This window comes from Colletes latitarsis, chromosome 5, assembly GCF_051014445.1.
Source record: "Colletes latitarsis isolate SP2378_abdomen chromosome 5, iyColLati1, whole genome shotgun sequence".
NCBI lineage: Eukaryota > Metazoa > Arthropoda > Insecta > Hymenoptera > Colletidae > Colletes > Colletes latitarsis.
The window spans coordinates 33526583-33548324 of record NC_135138.1 but is presented as its reverse complement, the minus strand read 5'-3'; the positions used below and the strand labels follow the sequence as shown (position 1 = coordinate 33548324).

At 41.2% G+C, this 21742-nt stretch overlaps 1 protein-coding gene and 1 pseudogene across 2 annotated transcripts in view; both read left to right on the top strand.

The window, feature by feature from the left end:
* The window catches only part of Irsp53 (Insulin receptor substrate 53 kDa), a 211772-nt gene extending 199892 nt beyond the window's left edge, over positions 1 to 11880 (top strand). For both annotated transcript variants that reach the window (XM_076764645.1, XM_076764644.1), the window contains 6 exons: positions 1867 to 2061; positions 2615 to 2717; positions 3554 to 3788; positions 4919 to 5097; positions 6152 to 8386; positions 10265 to 11880. In XM_076764645.1, the coding sequence (XP_076620760.1) occupies positions 1867 to 2061; positions 2615 to 2717; positions 3554 to 3788; positions 4919 to 5097; positions 6152 to 8386; positions 10265 to 10337 (3020 nt within the window). In that variant the 3' untranslated portion in view covers positions 10338 to 11880. The remainder of the gene's footprint in view (positions 1 to 1866; positions 2062 to 2614; positions 2718 to 3553; positions 3789 to 4918; positions 5098 to 6151; positions 8387 to 10264) is intronic.
* Positions 11881 to 18942: 7062 nt separating this feature from the next.
* Positions 18943 to 19038, top strand: LOC143342271 (5S ribosomal RNA; annotated as a pseudogene).
* The last annotated feature ends 2704 nt before the right edge of the window (positions 19039 to 21742 follow it).

Below are 21742 nucleotides of genomic sequence, written 5' to 3'. Positions count from 1 at the left end.
TGTATCGAATATCGAATTCCACTTGTCGACCGCTCCGCGCCGTCGAGAATTTTACAATTTTACCATTACCCTGGGAGGAACAAATCGCATTTACCGAAACCTTTATTGATCTCTGCACAACACTAATGCGCAGTTTTCGGATTAAAGAGGGAAAAGTCCGTCGTCAATCAATATTGACTCAATTTACATCTCTGGTCCATTTCTTCGTCGATCATACCGAAGTAAAATTGTAATTTCTCAAAAATTTAATTAATCGTATCACTATATAAATATAACGTTTGAAGCATTTCAAGGGGATCGAACTACCCCTTAGAAAAATTGAAGTTTCTCTTTTTCATCAAATAACTTTGAAATTATTAGTGGAACCAACCTAGAAAATTCAACCCTGAAAAGGTTAGTAAAAACATTGTTAATTAATTTTCACGGTTATTCAATTCATAATTATTATACACTGTGTTTAATCAACAAAAATTTGCACTCTCCTGAATTGATATTCATAATACATACATCTTGATATTCTTTCACTTTGAAATAAAATCAGGAAAAAATTAGGAGACTACACGAACCACGCCATTGCTCGACAACAAAGCTCTAACAATTCTCTTCTGTGCTTTTGAGTAGAAGTTGAATGAAATATTTAATAGATAAAAATCTTCTCGAGTCTTTGTGAAGTCCATCGGTAGATTCGCCTGCTCATTTGCATTAACGCTAACTCTGCCACGGGACACGGTTTATTTTTCCGAATGGCCTTCTAAATAATACAAAACTTTCCGTTTTCGCGGCGCGGAGGATTCCCTAAAGCGATGCTCTTGCGTGCTAGCCAAGTGTATAAATTCGTTGGTAATAACGCGAGAGCAAAATGGATCGGGGAAAATAAGAAAAATAACCAGGTACTTCGTAAAAATATTCAAGTAAGCGAGCTGTTTGAAATGCCGCGGTTTTTGGCCGAAAGCCATTCTTCTGGCCGGAACAGAGTGCGGTAAAACAGGAATAGTCGTGCGAGAGCTGCAAAACCTGCGCCAGGTGCGGCGAGATCGTGGAACGAGTATAGTCGGGAAAATGGAAATGCGGAAACTAGGATCAACGCGGTAGGAAAACGCAATAGTTTGCGTGAAACAAACTGTTTGTACATATCGTTGCACCTTGGCTCTGAATCAGCGAAATCGTAATCATCGTCATCGTCATATTTATCGTGTCTGCCTACAATTTTGTCTTCACAGTTCCTGTCCTTATTTATCGTAAATTCATTCTCATCACGTGCATGATGGTAATTTTAGATAATTTCAGAAACGTTAAGAAGTCTTCAAACATGGAAATAACAGTAGATACCAATAATCTAGCTTTTGTTATTTCACAATCAACTGAGTGGCTGAAATAGGCTGAATTAAACGAAAATTGGACCACTTTTATGGGGGTTTTCTAACTTTATGTAGTCAAGAAACAACTTTTTCAATATCTTTATAATTTCTATATATTCTATACTAAAATACGCGTCGTTTGCCGTTTTGAACATTAAAATTTTAGTAGAATATTCCATTCCTGGTCAGACGTTATATTTTCAGTAAGGAATTTTTTTCTCGAAACTGCGTAGGATTTCGGGGATATGTCTATTCACCAAAAATGATTGTAATCGATCCCCACAACCGATAATAATTTTTTCAAAACGATTTGAAATTTTTTTTATACACATTGGCAGGAAGATTATCATATTTTTTAAATTATGTCCTCGTGTACCCAAATTAATTCTTCCAAACGTACAAATTTCGAAGTTGAAATTTCTTTTTGGCAAGCAGTCGTCGATTTTAATACTCAGCATGTTACGATAGAGATAGGCTGAATCGAACGAATCTCTGTTCGTTTACGCAGAGGTTCCAGAAACCCCACCAAGGCCGAGGTCCATGGCGCCTCCAGTATCACGCAGCAGCGGCAGCGGGGGCGGGGGCGGCAGTGGTACAGGGGTGAGTTGGGGGGATACATCCCTCGCGAGGGCTCTCTTTGCCTATTTGAGCTCCGGGGAAAATCAGCTGAGTTTCCTGGAGGGCGATCACATCGCGCTGATGGGTGAGTGCTGGACGCCCGGACTGGCGTCCGTCTCATGAAACAAACCGTACCCGTCTGGCCAGAACACGTGGCATTTTCATGTCGGATTAATGTTTTGAATAACCACGGTTGGCGTTCGTTCGCATCGATTTTAACATCCTGGCCTTGCGATATCTTCCACTTGATTTGTTCGATATATACGAAAATAGATATTTGGCTAGATAAAATTTGTTCGTTAAATTTTCTCGCTTTCAACAGTCGCAGCTTCCGACGAAAGACACTGCGATTCGACTAGAGAATTAATTTTATTTTATACGTAGATTTTATCGAGTACATAAAATATCTCAATTTCCCAGCCAACGTATACTCCCCCCTATTAAGTCATCCTTTTAACAAGGAATAATGTCGGCTGTAAATCAACCGTGACCACGGTAAACCCAAATCAGTTCCGCGGTAATATTTCAATCCATAAAATGCCCCGAAAATATAGCTCCTTATTAGTCACCGTGGCCCTTTCTATCCAGCGAACGAGCACCGTAAACGTTATTTCTGTTTCACGAAACTGCCTTATTAGGAGATCGCCAAAAGGGCTGGCAGTTTGGGGAGAATCTCCGCACACAGAGCACCGGTTGGTTCCCGCTGGCGTATACAGAAATTATTCTCGACGATACTCTTGGGTAAGTTAACAGAGACGGGAAAGTCTGGTCTCTCGGTGGACCCGAACAATATCAAAACAGATCTTGTTACGGTATTCGTTGCTAACAATTCCACGGGTCGAATGCAATTACGGTAATCTAGAACGGTAACGGGCAATGGCTATCGTCGATGCAGCCATTCCCATTAAACGTAGTCGTCTTGGTGTTATTGTTGCATCTACACTCCTAACTCCTATTATTCCGATCGTCGATTTAGAGCGCGACGATAGAAATTTTATATCAAAGGCTCTTAAACGTGATTCACCGTGTCGACTGGCTGCACCCGGTTCGCGATCGCATAAAAATGTTAATGCGGTTCTTAATCATTCGAACGGTCATCCGATAAGCGATCGTAGCTTCGCGAGAGCGTTTCCAATAGCCGAATTAATGAAGAATTTATTCCTCCAGTGGAGCATCTAGTTTTTCGAATAGAATTTAGCGTAAGAAGTTACGTCTGACGTTGGAAATTTGTCAATGGAGATTTAATAAATTTAATGTTTTAAATTTAACTTGATTTCTCTATTTGAAGTTGTACTATATTTAGTGAATATTGATCCTCACATTACGAAAAAGATACGTGTCTTCAATTCGTGCAAATAGCAAACGACTGCTTTAAAATTCGATGTAACAAGAGATACTTAATGAAATCTTCACGATAACAGGAATTTCTATATGTAGAAAATAATTATATCGTTTGGTCTGTTGCTATAATTGTCTTGACAAATATACCGTTGCTCCCTTGAGAGTTTTCAACGATTAAGACGCAGTCAGTACGGTTTACCTTATCACTGAAGTTAATGGTACGATGATACGCAAAGATCGCCGAGTCACGGAACAAATAATGGTCGTGCTACGGAGCCGCAGGCAGTACCACCCTGTAAGCCACCACCCTCTCGGCCACCAGTGACACCGAGCAGCATGGACGAAGTGTCGAGTGGTTTCCACGGAGTAGGAAACAACAGTGTCAACAACAACAGCGGTACACCTACTAATGTGCCGAACAGTAACAGTTCTCACAATCTGGCTACACCCACTGCACGTCAATCTAAACCGGTGGGTATAGTTACATACCTGGTGAAAGTTTGCTCAATTACACTAAAATTCCGATTATCCGTCTTACTCGGGATATGAGTAATGCCGAAAAGTCGAATATGTCGGATAATTGAACTATACCTTCATATGGAGTGATAAACATTTCTGCCCTCACATTATATTTTATGGAATGAATTTTTTTCTCGAAACTGCGTAGGATTTCGGGGGTACTTCTGTTCAAGAAAAATGATTGTAATTGACCCCTGCAAGGGAAAATAATTTTTCCAGAACGATTTGGAAAAATTTTTTTTCGCCGAAAAATTCCAGCACCCCGTTGATTTTTCTTAAAAACTCGTATTCGATTTTTAATAAATTCGTTTGACGCTGTACGGAAAAGTTGTTTCGTACTTTTTTGTAGGTATCCATGAGCTCTACTTCCATGCTAAATTTCATTTTAATATATTCATTATTGTGGGAGTTATGGTTGTTCGAAATTTCGACCACGTTTATGGGGGTTTTCTAATTTTACGGTGTTAAGGAACAACTTTTCCAATATTCTTAGAATTTCTACATACTCTTGACTAAAATACGAGTCGTTTGCCTTTTGAAACATTAAAATCGTCCAATCCGTTCAGAAGTTATGACGTTTTAAAGATACGCATGAAATTTCAGGGGAACATATCAATGGTATGGTCAGACATTATATTTTCGGTTAAGAATTTTTTTCTCGAAAGTGCGTAGGATTTCGGGGGTATGTCTAAGGACCAAAAATGATCGTAATTGACTCCTGCAACTGACAATAATTTTTTTAGAACGATTCGAAAAAATTTTTTTTACCGAAAAATTTCGCACCTTCTTGAATTTTTTTCTCGAAAGTGGGTAGGATTTCGGGGGTATGTCTATTCACCAAAAATGATTGCAATTGACCCCCACAACCGAAAATAATTTTTACAGAACGATTCGAAATTTTTTTCCCCGCCGAAAAATTTAGGCACTTATTCCCAGTTGATTTTTTCAAAAAGAAATTTCTTGGTTACTTCCACTCTACGATTATGGACTAAAATGGAAAATTAACGGAAGCTTAACCAATTCTGTGCTCGTAAAATAGAAAGGTAAATTTTAATCGCGATAAATCTCTATATGTTTCTCAGATCCGTCCATCGGGCACACTGCCGACCGTTTTGGCCGGTGGCCGCAGGATACAGCCACCTGCTCCGCCAGTTCCGCCACCTCAGGTTGTGACGTCCCTTCACAGCAGCAACGACAGTGGTTTCTCAAACGAGCCCCCGGCTCAGCCTGATATTGACTACAGCGACGACGAGGCCATGAGGTAAGCGATCTCCATGAAATTTCATCGAAGGTACTTTGGAAACTCTCTAATTGAATTTCGACGGAGGCAGTCGATGACCGTTGCCAAAACCTGTAGAAACGCTTGTGCCTGACTGAATCGTGACCTCGGAGCTTTGTATTTTATTCCCGCTCTCAGTAATTTCGCTACCCCCCTGGTTCTCGGTACCCCTCTAAAATTACAACGTAGAACCTATTATCTTCTAAATCTAACGGCCCTTTCATCAAATAGTTCTATCTTAATTCTTCATTTGCACGGAATTCTCGAAGAACTGTACATTATTTGCATGCGTATAATTTAGAAATTATATCAGTTCGATGATGCCTAAATTACATTAACTGGGCGTTTAGAATAACGTATACAGAGTGTCTTACTTATTACGAACGCCTCCGATATCTCTGTTGCTTTCTAAGATGTATCGTTGTTTCTCATATTTTAAGATTATCGGGGATATTCGAGGCGTTGGTTCCAAGTTGGGTCACCCTCTGTATTTAATTCCACGACTTTGGAAAGAACTGCTTGCTTAGATATAGCAAAGTTAAAGCGACGTACGAATATCGGGGTCCCTGGCATACCCGTTGAAAGAATCACTGACAAATACAGTGAACGTCTAATTTTATTTCTTCCCTCCTCCATAACGACGCGGTCACGGCCAACATCCAGCGATACCCGATCAGTAGGCTTGTATCCGGAGTCACGATGTTGTTTTCTCTCCTGATTTGTAGATTCCGCATGCGTTATCGCGGTCGATGGAAATAAAATACGGCGTGGTGGTGGCTCATTCACCTCTCTCCGGGCTCCTGCGATGCCAGCAGCCATATCCCCCATCCCTGCATTTCGCAAAGTCCGCGACCACAAAGCTCGACAGCCGCATAACTAATCCCTGTCCAAGTACTTGGCTCTTGGTTTTCTCCTCGTGCTCTGCACTATCTTCTTTTACTATTATCTCTCTCTCTTTCTTTCTCTTTCTCTCTCTCTCTCTTTCTCTCTTTCTTTCGCTCTTTTTTACTCATCCCGAGCCCGAACGAAAACACAGACAACGCCGAAGAAAGCCACGCGCCGATAGAATAGCCGAGGCAGCGAAGCAGCAGCAGCACCAGCAACAGAAGGACGAGAAATCCGCCGCCAAGGACTGGGAGAACGACTCGTGGAAGACGATACCCAGGGACGAGAAGAGCTGGCACCTTTACAGAACCGCGATGGACCTGTGGGCGGAATCGAACGCGAACCAAAGCAACGAGAACGGCGAGACCAGGTACGCGTCGAATCGTCATTACGACAGTCAGGATCGCAAGAACGAGAGGGATTATTCCGATCGTAAGAACGACAGGGACTACTCGGATCGTGGGACCATGGAGAACGGACCTACGCGAAAATCGGTGAAGAAATCGCAGGAGAAGCCGCAGAAGAACGAGTACGACAATCGCAGCCGCGGGAATTCGAATCGCAAGAGCAAGGGTATGAACAACGAGGAGCAGTCGAGGAACTCGTCCAGGAGGAACAACGAGCAGGCTGAGCAGGAACGTCGCGAGGCGAAGAGGGCGAAGGAGCACGTGGAGACCGAGGAGGACGAGATCGAGCTGGAGGACGAGGAGGAGGACACCTACAGCGCAAGGATGGATTACCAGAAGTACGAGGGAAAGAAGTATTACGGGGACAGATCCGACGGCCAGGAGCGCAATTCCAGGCGCGGTTATCGCCCGGTGGAGCAGGAGGAGCCGAAATACGAGAACGAGAAGACCTCGTCCGCCTCGTCGTCGGGCACAGACGACGAGAGCACCATCACCATTCCCGAGACTGGCAGGAAAGTGGAGCACATCGCGCAGAAGTTGGAGCAAACCGCCCAGAAATACGCCAGAGAGCACAGCCCGCCGAAATTCATCGAGCGCAGGAACGAGTACAGGAGCCTCGAGCGCAGGGAGGAGAAACAACCGCCCCCGCCGTACGAGAGATACAACGATTGCGAGAGGAATCGGGGACCGCAGAGGTTCGAGCGTGAGAGGGATCGTTACTTCGAGAAGTCGCCACCCACGTCGCAGAAGACCTCCACTTACGAGAGAGAGAGAACGTTCGAGAAGAACCCGGACAGGAACAGGAACATCGAACGAGCGTCGAGTCGTAGGTTCGAGAGACCGAGACCGCCGTCCGAGGAAGCCCCTGAGAGACCCACGGAGCCCAGGAACTCCTACAGGGAGCGTAGGTACTCCGACAAGGAGGAGGCGATCTATGGAGAAACCAGGTTCGTTCGCGAGGTGTCTGTGGACAAGGAGCGCGGTTACGAGTCGAACTTCGAGACGAAGCTGGAGAGGACGAAGGTGATTGAGAGGCACGGTTACCAGAACGTCGGCCAGGGAAATCTGCAGAAGTTCCAGAGGAACGGGCCCCAAAGTCTGGAGAAGAACGACACGAACAATAATACTCTGAAGGATGAAAACAGGAAACCGTTGCTGCCTAGGCAGACCACCGCGGTTGGACACTTGATACAAACTGGCAGAGCTTTCGAAGTTGATTCGAAGAGTCCCAAGCTGGTGAAGAGGACGAAATCTTTTTGGAGGTTTAGGAGAGACTCCGATGTGTTGGAAGGCATGGCGCTCTGGCAGCACAGATCCTTGGTTGATATTCCGAAGATGATCAAGAAAGAGGTGAAGGATGGGAACACGACTTCGGAGGAGATCAAGAAACAGAGTCCAGAGGGCAGTCCCACGTCTCGACAGAGTTTCGAGACGAGGACCAGCGATGTGACCATCACCAACGAGACCCACCAGGACGAGCCTAAGCCCGCGGAGAGGATCCACGTGCCGGAGAAGTCTGATTATTTCGAGGACTTCCCCACCCCGGCTGAGAGGCCCAAAGCTGTCGAGAGGTCGGAGTATAGGATGCACCAGGAGGAGAGGTCCTATTTTATGGGGAACGTTTCGCGGAAAGCCATCATCGAGAAGGAGCGAAAGCGTAGCTTGGAGGCCAAACGGAACCTCATCGTGGCCGAGTTGAAGGAGAACAACGAGGCCAAGAGACACGAGAGGAGGAAAAAGTACACGGACGACGAGGACGGCTTGACACAGAACTTCAGCGAGACGGAGGCGTCCGACGAGGAGTCCACGTACAGTTGCATCGTGGTCAAGGACCAGTCGGTGTCTGAGAAAACTCTGCTCCCCAGGACCAAGCTTCGAAGGGACTCTGATCGCGAAAGGGACAAGAACACGTGTGGACCTTGGTACGATCTCTGGGGAGTGGACGCGTCGGTGAACAAGAAGAAGAAGAAGAAACAGCAGTAAATCTATTAAGAACTATCTTGTATTTTCCGTTTCTCGTCCATTTCAGTGTCGCTGATTTGGGCCTCTTCTCTCTTCTTTATCGAACAGAATCAAAGAGCTGCTAAAACCGAAGCTGAGACAAACGAAACGCGTGCCGTTTTATGATTTCGTCCTCAAGATTTTCTTCGTTTTTACGTTGTCGTTACGTTCCAATTTGATCGTCATTGCCCACCCATTGCGATTCGTATCATCGAACGACCGTCCGCCAGTCTTTCACGTAGCTCTTCCCATTGCTTTCTTTGGAGTGTCCACACGCCTGTCTTACTTTGCATAGTTACGTTTGCGCTTTCGTCGACGCTAGCTCGGAATCAAATCGACGTGTTGACGTTAAGCGAGCGCATGGAGTGAATCGAAACGCGAGTCGACGAGCGGTTTGTATCGCGACAGAGAAAACAACGTTATGGATGGTGATTCAATCATAACTCTTGTTGGATCTGTCGTCACAGGATACTGTTGTAATTCGTTGGCACTCTATTGCTCCCATAAAGTGGCACGTACAATAATTCTTGATAGAATGTCGTAGTTGTTTCTCTTGATATATTTCTTTCCCTCTGCTGACAGATTTTATCGACAACCATTTTGCACGATTATGTATCGAAACTGTTCGATGTTCCTCCGCGCGTTAGATCGGTGAAATTTATTTAAAAATAAAGTCTTCCAAAGGAACAACGAACGCACCAACGATTTAAATTAACGTGTAATTTCCTGTGAATTCTGTCTGCCAATCGTCAACGAATGCATAAATAATTACATGCAGTCACGTCGTTCAAGAACGGCTGCGTAAAACCTGTTTTTGCGTTAACGATCCAAATACGAGATTTAATCTGCGAACATTCACTTATTAATCGTGTAAATTGGTTTCCGGTGTTGTTTGTTTGAATTTAAATGTTGCACGTAGGTGTCGTGGAAAGTTCAATTCCGTTCCCACGGTATTTTATATACAAAACGCAGTTTATCGACACGCGTTTGATATTTGACAATACATTTTTGGCTATGATTAAATCACGGTTCTCGTATTTTTGTTTTTTTTTTTTTTGCCCACAACGCTACATCGTTAAATCGTTTCACACGTATTTAATTGTTTTGTTTACTTCTACGCAGCTCGAGAATTAATTTCAGGAGTCTGCTTCTCGTTTTATTAAATTTCATATCGCGGCCATTTGATAAAATTTGAGCGAATATTTTGTTTCCGTAAGGTACACAGTGCAATTTACTGTTTTATTTGTATTTACATACGTTTGTCAGTGTTTGCGTAACCGTTACACATTCATGTTTGTTTTATTACGGTGTGTGATGCAAATTTATAATAGCAGGTTCGTAGACGTTCGTTTCGTACACATTCCACTGGTTTCTTTTGCGAGTTTTGCGTAGTGCTGTACAAAGTAATAGAGAGAGAGTAATTTTTATGCTCCACATTTAGAAAAGAAGCGTTAGTTTGAAGTAGGGCTGGGACTGTTCGAACAGATTATTCGAATTATATTTGATCAGCGTGCAAAATATTCAAACAGTATTTAACTTATATTTGTTGAATATTTGAATGAATTCCAATGGCTAGTCTCAGCTCTAATTTAAAGTCGTTACGAAGACTTAGTAGAAGTTGTTTTGTAACAATTCAAGATGTCGTTCGATTACTAAAACACGAATTTTATAAATGTCATCTTAATTTCTAATAATAAGAGAAAATTTATTTAGCAAATTTTAATTATTCTCTGCTGAAACGCTTGAATTGTTACACTGTAACTGCAGAATATTTCGAAACGATACGGTTGGTAAATTAATCGATATTCCAGTTCCGTTCGGTATATTAAACTCCCCTCACCGTTACGTTCTTCTAGGACGAACATATTCGCAACAGTAAAGCTGCGCAAAACGAAGACGAACGATCGCTCAGCGCCGGCGTTGTCATGAGATAAGCTCTTCATCTAGATTACTTTCCTCGTGTGATGTTAGATGTACCGACAAAGAGGGTGTCTCTCAGTTCGAGAGACAACAGTTCCTTTCATGCAAAAGCTTCTGAAGCGAGTGCTTCAGGGATCTTCTTCACACGGCGTGGGTGTCCGTCCAACGAACACGTCTGACTTTAATCCTCTATGACTATTCTGTCCAAAGAGCGTACACAGAGATTCGAGTACTTGATCGAAGTCTGCGTCATTCCGAGAATTACGATGCATCCGCGAAAAAAAACTTTTTAGATGTGATTTATCAGCGAACGTAACGCGAACATTTAGGGACCATTTCGCGATCAATGGCTATACGATACGTCTCGCGAAACGATTATATCCGACTTCCGTCACATTTCTCAGTCGTCATAGAGGATTGAAGAATAGTCCTCGAACCGAAGAACCATAAACTTGTCTGCTTCGTCCAGGTAAGACACTGGTAAAACACTTCTGTACTTTATTTTCGTCGATCGTTTCTTTCCAAAATTATTATTTTTTGCTCTCGAACGGTCTCATTTTGTTTTATCTTGGTGATTATTTCGTTATCGATTTCTGATCCTTGAAAGTAATCTTAAGGTCAATAACATTAGCAGAACGTATGTTATCTTCCACGATAGTTTCCCCTGTAATTACTTTATTTCGCAGACTTTTAGCTAATTACTTCCTCCTGTTTTCCTCCTACGCCTATTAGGATTACAGACGTTTTGTTTTTATTTTTGAGCTATAAAATTAACACGTTAGCCACGCCATTCACCGAGGAGCTAAAGGAATTAATTTTCGAGGACTGATATTTTCTGTATCCGTATCGAATAATAATTTTTATTTGTTCTCTACGACTGCCACTGTTCGAAGAGTTCGAGCAGATCATTCGATCGTTCGCATCTCCTCGTGTCGATTTTATTTCCCACCGCGTCGACGGTCGGTCTACGAACGATCAACACGCAACTATCCGTTATTTTTATTCATCGTTCGATACACTCTCGCCTGTGACGGCCGTTTATTTCCGTGTTGGTTAATCCCCGACGTCGTTTCCTCTTCTTCGACGACGCCGTGTCGCGTCGTCGCGGAACGAAATTTTCATTCGTGACGTCGTAAAGCTGTTTTACGTTCCCGTTTGCGGGTTAACGCTCGCAGAATTTCGCTTGTCACCTTTTTCCCTTCGCGTCTCGCGTGTTTACGCGTCGCGAGGTATTTTCCTAGGCGACCGTCGACTCGTTCGACCGTGAAAAGTAAACCTAGGCGAGAGTGGGGGAAGCAAGCCTGGATCTTTCCTTGCTCGTCGCGTGGTTCAGATAACGTTATCTACCCATCGAGGATAGGCTCGTTTCGAGTTCCGCGACTTTTGTCAACTCTCCGTTCGGTTCCAAGCTAACGACACGGTTCGTTTCTATTCGTATTTCCTTATTTTCGTTCTCCAACGCGGGTGCGACGCAAGACCACACACGCCCTTCGTAATACTGCACCAAAGAGCTGGAGAGAGTGGATGGAATTCAGATTTGACTAGCAGAAGTTCGAGAAAATATTCCAGTGTTGGTGAGTACTTCGTCTGTTACCAAAACTCAGTCCATGGGTGATGGTACGAATTTAATACTCGACTGTGTTTTTACGGAGTGGTAGATTACAGATCCGTTTTGTTAGATAAATAATATTAAATGTGATGATAGAGTGGAGGTACTCAATATGGCAAAAGTTAAATTGTGTCGATTGATGGACAATTGATATTTAAATTATTTGTGTTTCGTGAGGAATGGTTAAAACTGTTGACATCTACAGATATGTAATTGGGATTCGAAGAACGTCATTGTTATTAACACAGTATGTCTTTCTACATTCTTGATTTAGTTCACGAACGATAAATTTTAGTACTCGTCTCGCAAGATATTACGTGTCATAATAAGAACACGAACCGTATTAGGTAGCATAACCTCAATAAATCATAGGGATATAAGGTATATTCCTCCTATTCCAGCTCCATTAATTTCGTTGCCATTCTGGTAGCCCTAAAAAATCTTAGATCCGTCCTTGGGAAGCAGTTTGAAATTTTGCTTACTCCCTCCTATTCCATATTCATCTTGACACCTTCTATCCATTTCTCAGAAACTTGTTCCTCTCGTAATCTTCCCCTTCGAATTTCACGGTATTATAATATGGTCTTTATCCTTCTCGCCTTGTCTCCCGAGTTTCGTGAAACTGGTTCTCCGTTCTATTTCAAATTTTAACAATATTGTCATCCCTGTATAGGGATCTGTCGTCTACCATTCTACGAAAATAGATTTAAATCTGAAGGGACATTCTCCGTAGCTCCTCGTGGTGCAATTGTACGCGTTTATTGATTCCGTTGAATGCGAACGCGAACGCGAACGCGAAAGGTCGAGTAATCGCGGTGGACAGTTCGACGAGAAAACGATGGAAAATGGGATCGGAAAGGGTTCCATCAGCTAAGTACGATAGTCGTGAAACATCGATCAACCCCGTAAGCAGTTAGATCAAATAGACGCTCCAGCAATGGGAAACTCGAGCGACAATTAATTCCACGGTAATTCCTAGCGCGTAATTGTAAATATTAATTCGTAACTCCTTGGACACACGTATTACCGTTCTTCCACTTTGACATGTATCGTTAGACACTGACACGTGTACTCAGAGAGCGTACAGGTAGGGCAGGGATCTACAAAAGAGCCAATCGGAACGCGCCTGAGAAAATAAACCATTCCAGGAAACGAATATTTCTTCCCGAACCTCTGCGTTTATTATTATCGATATTATTAACACTTTTCCATTGTTTGTCATTAATTAACACTGCCACGTCATACATATACATATATGCAACACTAATGTTTGGTTCATCGTAGCCTAATTTTTTTTTTAAGGTCATGTAATAACGTAACGGGTGTAATCGCCTGTGCAGAGAGTTTCGTTTAAATGTTATTATTAAACGTCTTTCTTACGCATATATGAAAGCACGTGCATCAATATACATACAAAACAAATAATATAACTAGAATATGTATGTGTGCAAGAGGCGTGATACGGCTGAGAATGCTATCATAAACGTAACCTTAAGTAAAGTTAAAAGTGTATATTGCGAAGAGACTTTGAAACTGTCGTGCAGCCTGCTTCACTGCCAGCATGTTAATTATCAATCTTTCGCGAAGGAAACGCGTTTACGTGGCTGTATGGTCGGCACGGGAATAGATCCATCGGAACATGAAATTGTCGAGGTTTCTATTTTTCTCCGAAGACGATCTTTTGTCCTTTTGGGCGTAAGTAATTGCTCTTGTAATTTTCCTTGCACGGGACGGGCAATTCCTTTGCTCGTTTTGGTGATCCCCGATGTAAATTACATAGCTTCGGAAGGAAATTACGAAAATAGTATAAAAAATAAAAAAAAAAAAAAAATAAAAGGTTTAGGGCAATTTCTTTTGTAACAGCGTTAGATAAGCGATGAGCATACAAGGCGAGTCCAGAAATGATGATGTTAATATACTATAAGTATACATATTATATTGGTGAGTGTACCGGTTGTTAAGGTAAATGTAACGAAGCCAGCTCGTTCCGCGATGGAGGCTCTTTCGCGACCCGTATTTTTTCGTCAGTGGAACGAGACGGATTCGACTGCCGCTTCCGGTGACTCTTTGTGGGTAGTATAGGGAAAATGAAATGATGAAATTGTTGTAGTAAGAACCATGTATACATGCATATACGTTATATATATTATTGTTATTATATTAACGTTTTTTGTGCATCCCCAGTGTACGATTATTTATTCATACGCCACCCTGCCACTATTTCAGGTGCAATTTATGTGATTCTGGAATTACGGGAATGTACTGGAAAGACATAACGTTTATTGTTTTTCAAAACTGTTTTACGTGGCAGGTGCATACGATATGTAATTTTCAGACGGAATTTTATACAGAATTTTTACGGTGTACAGATTCAATTATTTCGTGACGAATTTAATTCTGAAAACAAATTTTTATTCTTTAGTCACTTCGAACGAGAGTCACTTACATCGATTTTATTTTTCGTTTATTTCTAGTTTGGACATATTGTGCCTCCCTTAAACGATACATTTGAATTAAGCAAGATACACGTCCTCGTTCTGTAATGCAATTTCAATTACTCCGTGGATAGACGTTGATCCAGAATACGCGCGAGATAGGATACCATCCTGCGCTTTCCAATCACGAAAGAAGGAAGACAATGCTTATCCCCCGGACACAGTAAGACCATAAGTGAGATTGTGACTTCACCAGGTAGGTGTTCCATCCACGTAATATTGTTTAGTTAAGGCTAATAGACGTGCATCGCGAGAAAAATAAAAGGAAGAAAACTCAAAGAATAACGGCAGCTATTTCCTTTAGAAATTGCAAAGAATTATACAGTGTGTTAGGCTAACCCTGGGAAAAATTCTAATGGGGGATTCTAGAGGCCAAAATAAGACGAAAATCAAGAATACCAATTTGTTGATGGAGGCTTCGTTAAAAAGTTATTAACGTTTAAAGTTCCACTCATACTGAATTTTTTTCTCGAAAATGCGCAAGATTTCGGGGGTATGTCTATTCACCAAAAATGATTGTAATTGACCTCTGCTACCGAAAATAATTTTTCCAAAACGATTTGAAATTTTTTTTCCCCGTCCAAAAATTTCACACGTTCTCGAATTTTTTTCTAGAAAGTGGGTAGGATTTCGGGGGTTTGTCTATTCACCAAAAATGATTGTAATAGACCCCTGCTACCGACAATATTTTTTCCAGACCGATTTTAAATTTTTTAATTTAATCGTTAATAACTTTTTAACGAAGCCTCCATCAACAAATTAGTATTCTTGAATCCTCCATTGAAATTTTTCCCAGGGGTGGCCGAACACCCTGTATAGAAAGACGAGGATTAATTGACATAAAATTCCATTAGGTTTACCTTTGATAATGGAACTTCGAAATCAGAAAAGAGTAGTTTTAAAATTATAATAACGAACATTTCTGCAAAGTTTCACGGAACGTCGTCGTCCGACAGTTCGCAGGCCTCCCTCGGGTGGTGTTAATCAATTTCTGTTTCGCTGAAATTTTTACGACCATCGATCGTTTCCGGGTGCTCCCTTCAGAGCACAAGAGCACGAAGGGTGCACATTGTATCACGAATCATTCACGAACGTCGCGTTAGCCCCAGAGAACGGTCGCGAAATCTGGCTGCGAAAGTAGCCTAATCTACTTTTTTCGATCCCCCGTGAGTTGTAACGATTAAGCCGGTAACTCGATGGACGTCGGCGTTACGGTCGGCGTCGAAGAGAGGGAGACAACGGAGCAGATGATTAAACACGGGGGGATACGTTTGTTTCGCTTTCGCCCGGAGGAATCTGCAAATACGCGAAATTGTGCCTCCGCCAGTCGGCTGGACGATCGGTCCCGTCATTGCGAAAAATTTCGTTTTGGCCAGCGACGATGAACGATATCGCGCGTTGCACGTTTTCCTAGGATCGTTTGACGGATTTGGATTTACTGCCTCGCGAGGAAAATCAAAAAAGTATCGTCCTTCGATTTTTTTTTTATTCTGTGCGGGGTTGGAATATGTTGTACCTTGAAAGATGTATGTGTATGAAATTTTATTGAAATATTCTGTGCGTGTGTTTCATGATATGAGGGCATTTTCAATATCGAACTAACGGATGATAGTATCGGAAGGCGCAGCAGGTAGAATCCAATAATCCACTGGATGTTTCCGGATTTAGAGTTGGTAGAAATTATGTCTGAATATAAAAATTCCCTTTTAAATCGAATATCTGCAGATAGAAAAACACGTGTGGTTTTTTGAGTATTACAGGATGAGGTTTTTTAAAACTCCCTGTTTAGCGAAAAAAGTATCATTGTTGCAGGCTCAGAGTGAATGATAGTATCAGAATTGTATGGTTTGGAATTAAACTCAAGGCATGATATATTTGCATTGGCGTCTGTATGTATAGGGTGGAACGGGGAGGGTGGTTCCATCGAGCAGGGTATGGTGCACGTGTAAAAATAAACCAATATTGAATAAAGATTTTTTTCATGCAGCTTCGTTTCCGGGAGAATCGAATTTGAAAATTCATGCGGTACGCAAGCACTCGACTAACTCTTTAACGAGTCTCGGCTGGGGGCTTCTATTTCATCTCACTTCTGTGCTTATTTATTAATTTACTAGACCATCGGGAACGGTGGAGTACACAAAAAAGAAGCGAAAGGCAAGAAAAAATTACAGTTTGGAACGTTTGGGGTTAAATTCATACGACATTTTAATAAAGCGTGGGAATGCTCGTTAATAATAATTCGATTTTCTTTATGGATCCTGATAGGTTCCTCCTTAGAGTTTTCGATTTTATATTACGAAAGAAAATAATAAAAAGTTATAGACACGGAGTATTAGATGGAAAGAAGTTATTAACATCAATATATAGTACATTCTAAATTAAATATTAATAAGAGGTGCAAGTATTATTTTATTTTATACAGGGTGTTCGGCCACCCTTGACAAATATTTCAATGGGAGATTCTAGAAGCCAAAATAGGAGGAAAATCAAGAATATCAATTTCTTGACTGAAGCTTCATTAAAAAGTTACTAAAAAATTTCAAATCATTCTAAAAAAATTATTTTTGGTTGCGGGGCCCAATTACGATCATTTTTGGTGAATAAACATACCCCCGAAATCCTACGCACTTTCTAGAAAAAAATTAGGATAGGTGGTGAAATTTTTCCGCGAAAAAGAAATTTTTCATATCGTTCTAAAAAAATTATTTTTGGTTGTAAGGGTCGATTACAGCCATTTTTGGTCATTACACATACCACCGAATTCCTACGCACTTTCGAGAAAAAAATTCCTTACCGAAAATGTAGTGTCTGACCATACCGTTGACATGTTTCCCTGAAGTTTTTCGGCGAAAAAAAAATTTTCGAATCGTTCTGGAAAAATTATTTTCGGTTGCAAGGGTCGATCACAATCATTTTTGCTCATTAGACATACCCTCGAAACCCGCTCCATTTTCTAGAAAAAAATTCGAGAAGCTGTGAAATTTTTCAACAAAATTAAAAAAATTTCAAATCGTTCTGGAAAAATTATTTTCCGTTGCAGGGGTCAATTACAATAATTTTTGGTGAATAAACCTACCCCCGAAATCTTCCCCAGTTTCTAGAAAAAAATTCTCAATCAACAAATTGGTACTCTCGATTTTCGTTTTATTTCAGCCTTTAGAGTCTCCCCTTAAAATTTTTCCCAGAGGTGGCCGAACACTCTGTGCATTGTAAATTAAATGGAGGTGCAATGAAATTTTATTTTACATAAAAAGTGGCTAGAACTTGGACCTAATATTTGATACGGAAGATCGAAGAAACGAAAGACAAAATTGCGATCGTCGACGATGATGATCAGCCCCGTCGTATTAATCGACGCGATTTCATAATCGACGTATGCAGTCTCTCCGCGAACGTTCATTACGCAAGGTACACGCAGCATCCCTTACCGCGGCTATATAGCGGTGTTTGCTTTACTTTGAACCATCAAAGTCCGTATCCAGGTTTTTGGCTTATGGAATGCACCAAAGCTGAGCCTATTTGCGAAGCGGTTAATTATCATTCGCGTTTTCGCTCCCCTTTATTCTCGACGAACGACGGTTGTGTTCCGGACTGACAAAGCAGCCGTGTGCAATCGACGAGGCACCCACGATCGTTATTACTCACCTCTTAATTAGTTCCCCGATTTTTGCGCGAATCGTCTTCCGGCGGAAATAGAGCCATGCGTCTGGCATGAAATCGATAGCGCAGTCGATTTTACAGAGGCTCGTTGATTGTTAATTTCATAGCCTTTGTAATCGTTCGAGTGGCCATTTTTTTCATTCTGGAAATTTTGAAACGAAAAATGTAAAATCAAAAATTTTTTATTCGTATATCGTCAATTTGGTATTAGGCTTCTATTTTTGCAGAACAGAGGTATTTATCATACAACACGAACAGACGTATTAATCTAACGTTGGATTCGTGAATTTTGTTCGTAAATTTTAATGATACTAAATTTATTGAGTTTAAAAATTGCATTGTCAGTAACGCGAAGATTGCTCGACCGTGTTATAATTCTCCGTTTGCAGATAGGTACAATTTTTCGAATGGCCAGGTCCAAAGAGTCCTTCAACAGGAATACAAACAGTTTTGGTAGGAGTGTCGACGGTAGCGTACGTAGCGTTGTGCGTTTATAAATATGCTAGCAGGCTTCAAAATCAATTCGTCTGCCTGATATTTTTTTAAATCGAAATTTACGTGTGCAGTCCGTTGCTTTGAGAGTTAGAAAAAACTAAAATATATCGGATTTGTTTTCATCAATGGTTCTACGTTATAAGCTGCATATTTAATATTATTCGTTAACTGTGACCTAAAAATGTGGCGATTTTGTTACCCCTTTTCGTGGAAAAACTCGTATTCGTACATTATAAAGGTGATTCGCTATAAATGAAAAAAAGACTTATTCCTCATGAGTTGAATTTTTGAAACCATTTGTTCGTACATCGAGATATTTAAAAGTTTGCGTTCGAATAAATTAAAAGCAAAATTTGCCAACGATCACGCCACGTTGAAAGCACCGGTTCTCGTCCGATCACCGAAGTTAAGCAACGTTGGGCGCGGTTTGTAACACCGCGTATTGTTGGCATAATATTGCTTGTTAATATTACAAAAAAATAACTCTTCATAAATAGATGTAACACAGTGCAATAAATAACGTTCGATGAAAAATAAATGGAAAGAATTCATGAGAAACAAGTCTCATTTCATTTATAGGGAATCACTATTGCAGTGTACGATATTTAATATAATATTAATAGTGTTAATATTACAAAAAAATAACTCTGCATAAAGAGATGTAACACCGAGTAATAAATAACGTTCGATGAAAAATAAATGGTAAGAATTCATGAGAAACAAGTTTCATTTCATTTATAGGGAATCACTATTGCAGTGTACGATATTTAATATAATATTAATAGTGTTAATATTACAAAAAGTAACTCTGCATAAAGGGATGTAACACAGTGCAATAAATAACGTTCGATGAAAAATAAATGGAAAGAATTCATGAGAAACAAGTTTCATTTCATTTATAGGGAATCACTATTGCAGTGTACGATATTTAATATAATATTAATAGTGTTAATATTACAAAAAAATAACTCTGCATAAATAGATATAACACAGAGTAATAAATAACGTTCGATGAAAAATAAATGGAAAGAATTCATGAGAAACAAGTCTCATTTCATTTATAGGGAATCGCTATGGTAGTGTACGATATTTAATGTAATATTAATAGTGTTAATATTACAAAAAAATAACTCTTCATGAAGAGATATAACACAGTGCAATAAATAACGTTCGATGAAAAATAAATGGAAAGAATTCATGAGAAACAAGTTTCATTTCATTTATAGGGAATCACTATGGTAGGGTACGATATTTAATATAATATTAATAGTGTTAATATTACAAGAAAATAACTCTTCATAAATAGATATAACACAGAGTAATAAATAACGTTCGATGAAAAATGAATGGAAAGAATTCATGACAAACAAGTTTCTCAGTAACTGTAAACCGAGGAATTTGATGTAATATGATACACAAGTGAGAAATAAATCTCCCTAAAATTCAAAATGAAAATCGCTGGGCAGTGGCCCTCGAAACGGGTCCATAAAAAGCCAGTCACGCGTCATCATTGGGTGGTATCGTGGACGTGGACGTATTCAATATCGCGATTTAGTACTCTTAAAAAACGCGGCCACGAGGACAGACATAGCGACAGGGAAGGAGGGAAGGGAAATCTCGTCGTCGCACATGTCGCTCCAGGGAGGGTCGTAAAAAAGATGCCCTCGAGGTATTTTATTGGCCCGTGCCAGGTACACGGGCGTTAGGAACTCGATGTTTCGCTTTTTTCGCCGCGTGTACAGGGGTTGTAAAATGTGCACGTGGCGTCCCGAGATAGCGCACGTTCGCGCAAACAGCGGGGCGAAAGTTTCCGGAAATTTTCGAATAAAAACCGATAGCGGGGCTTCCGTTTGCAATATCGCCGCTGGCGTAAAAAGTGTCGAGCGAAGAAGCGCGCTGGTGGGGGGTGGAGGGGTGTCACGTTTCTCAAATTCATTTGCTAGAACCGTCTCCTGAAAGTTTACCCTTTTACGACGCGACCGGTCGTGTAAAATGAAAATACTGTCGCTGGTGGGTACCCAGTATCGATTGCTAAATATATTGCTCTGTAAAACTTATTTACCTTAGCTGTTACCGTGAGGGTACGAGGGCACGCGTAAAAATCCTCGATTGCTTTCGGAATTTATCGCTCGTTACGATGGACGGTGATCAAGCTTGATTCTCGGTGATTCGTGTTTCGTTTCAACCGCCCTTACCGTATCAAAAATAGATACCATTCTTACGAGGACGCAAATTTAGCGAATGAGAATTCGGGGTGAAATAACTACGTCCACACTGACATTTATCGTATAAGAAGAAAATAAAATAAGAGACTTAGATCGACCACACTAGATTGTTAATAACGATATATCATAACGTTTTATGGGTTTGATATTATCCGAAAAATTCTAAGTACAACTAACTACAAGAGTACCAGTATGAAGAATAAGAATCCCAGTTTTAGAAAAGTTGCCACAGATACTTTCATAGCGCCTGTTGACGCGTTCGAAGAATCCTTCTGAGACTTTTTAAATTTTTACGACGCGGTCCACCTCGTCGATCCACTTCGAATCTTCGCGATCGAGGACGGAATACGGCAACACGAAGTTCGAAAGTTGCATCTGTCGAAGGCGAAAGGTAGAACTTAGGTGGAACGAACGCGACACGCGTGTGTGGCAGCGTTGCATCCGTTTCGCGGAAGTTGCTGTAAATTTAATAAAAGGAGCGTTAACTCCGGCCTGGGCACGTTGAATTAAATTTATGTTTTCGACGGTCTGATTTATTTCGACGATGAATTTTCCCCGGGTAATTTCGCGCCGGCGTGGGAATCGCCGGTAGAACAAATTCGATAAATTCGTCGGTTTTCTCGAAAAAGAGAGGCCGCGAAGGTAAATTTTATTGCCAGAAAGAACGCAACAGCGAGCGACGGCTGGTCCGCGCGCGATCATTGAGTATAATTTTACCTTGCTTCTATTTTTGGTCTTGTTTTCGCTGAGGAACCGCGCCGGGGAAACTGAGACGCGGGAAATTTATTGCTTCGTTGAACGAGAAATAATACACTGCGCCGGGAGCAATAAAATGGCTCGTATGACTCGCTCGATCGAGGAATAAAGCAACTTGCGCGTTCGCGGTAATCGTATCGAGTTTAAATTTCGATCAGAGATCAAATTTTAATC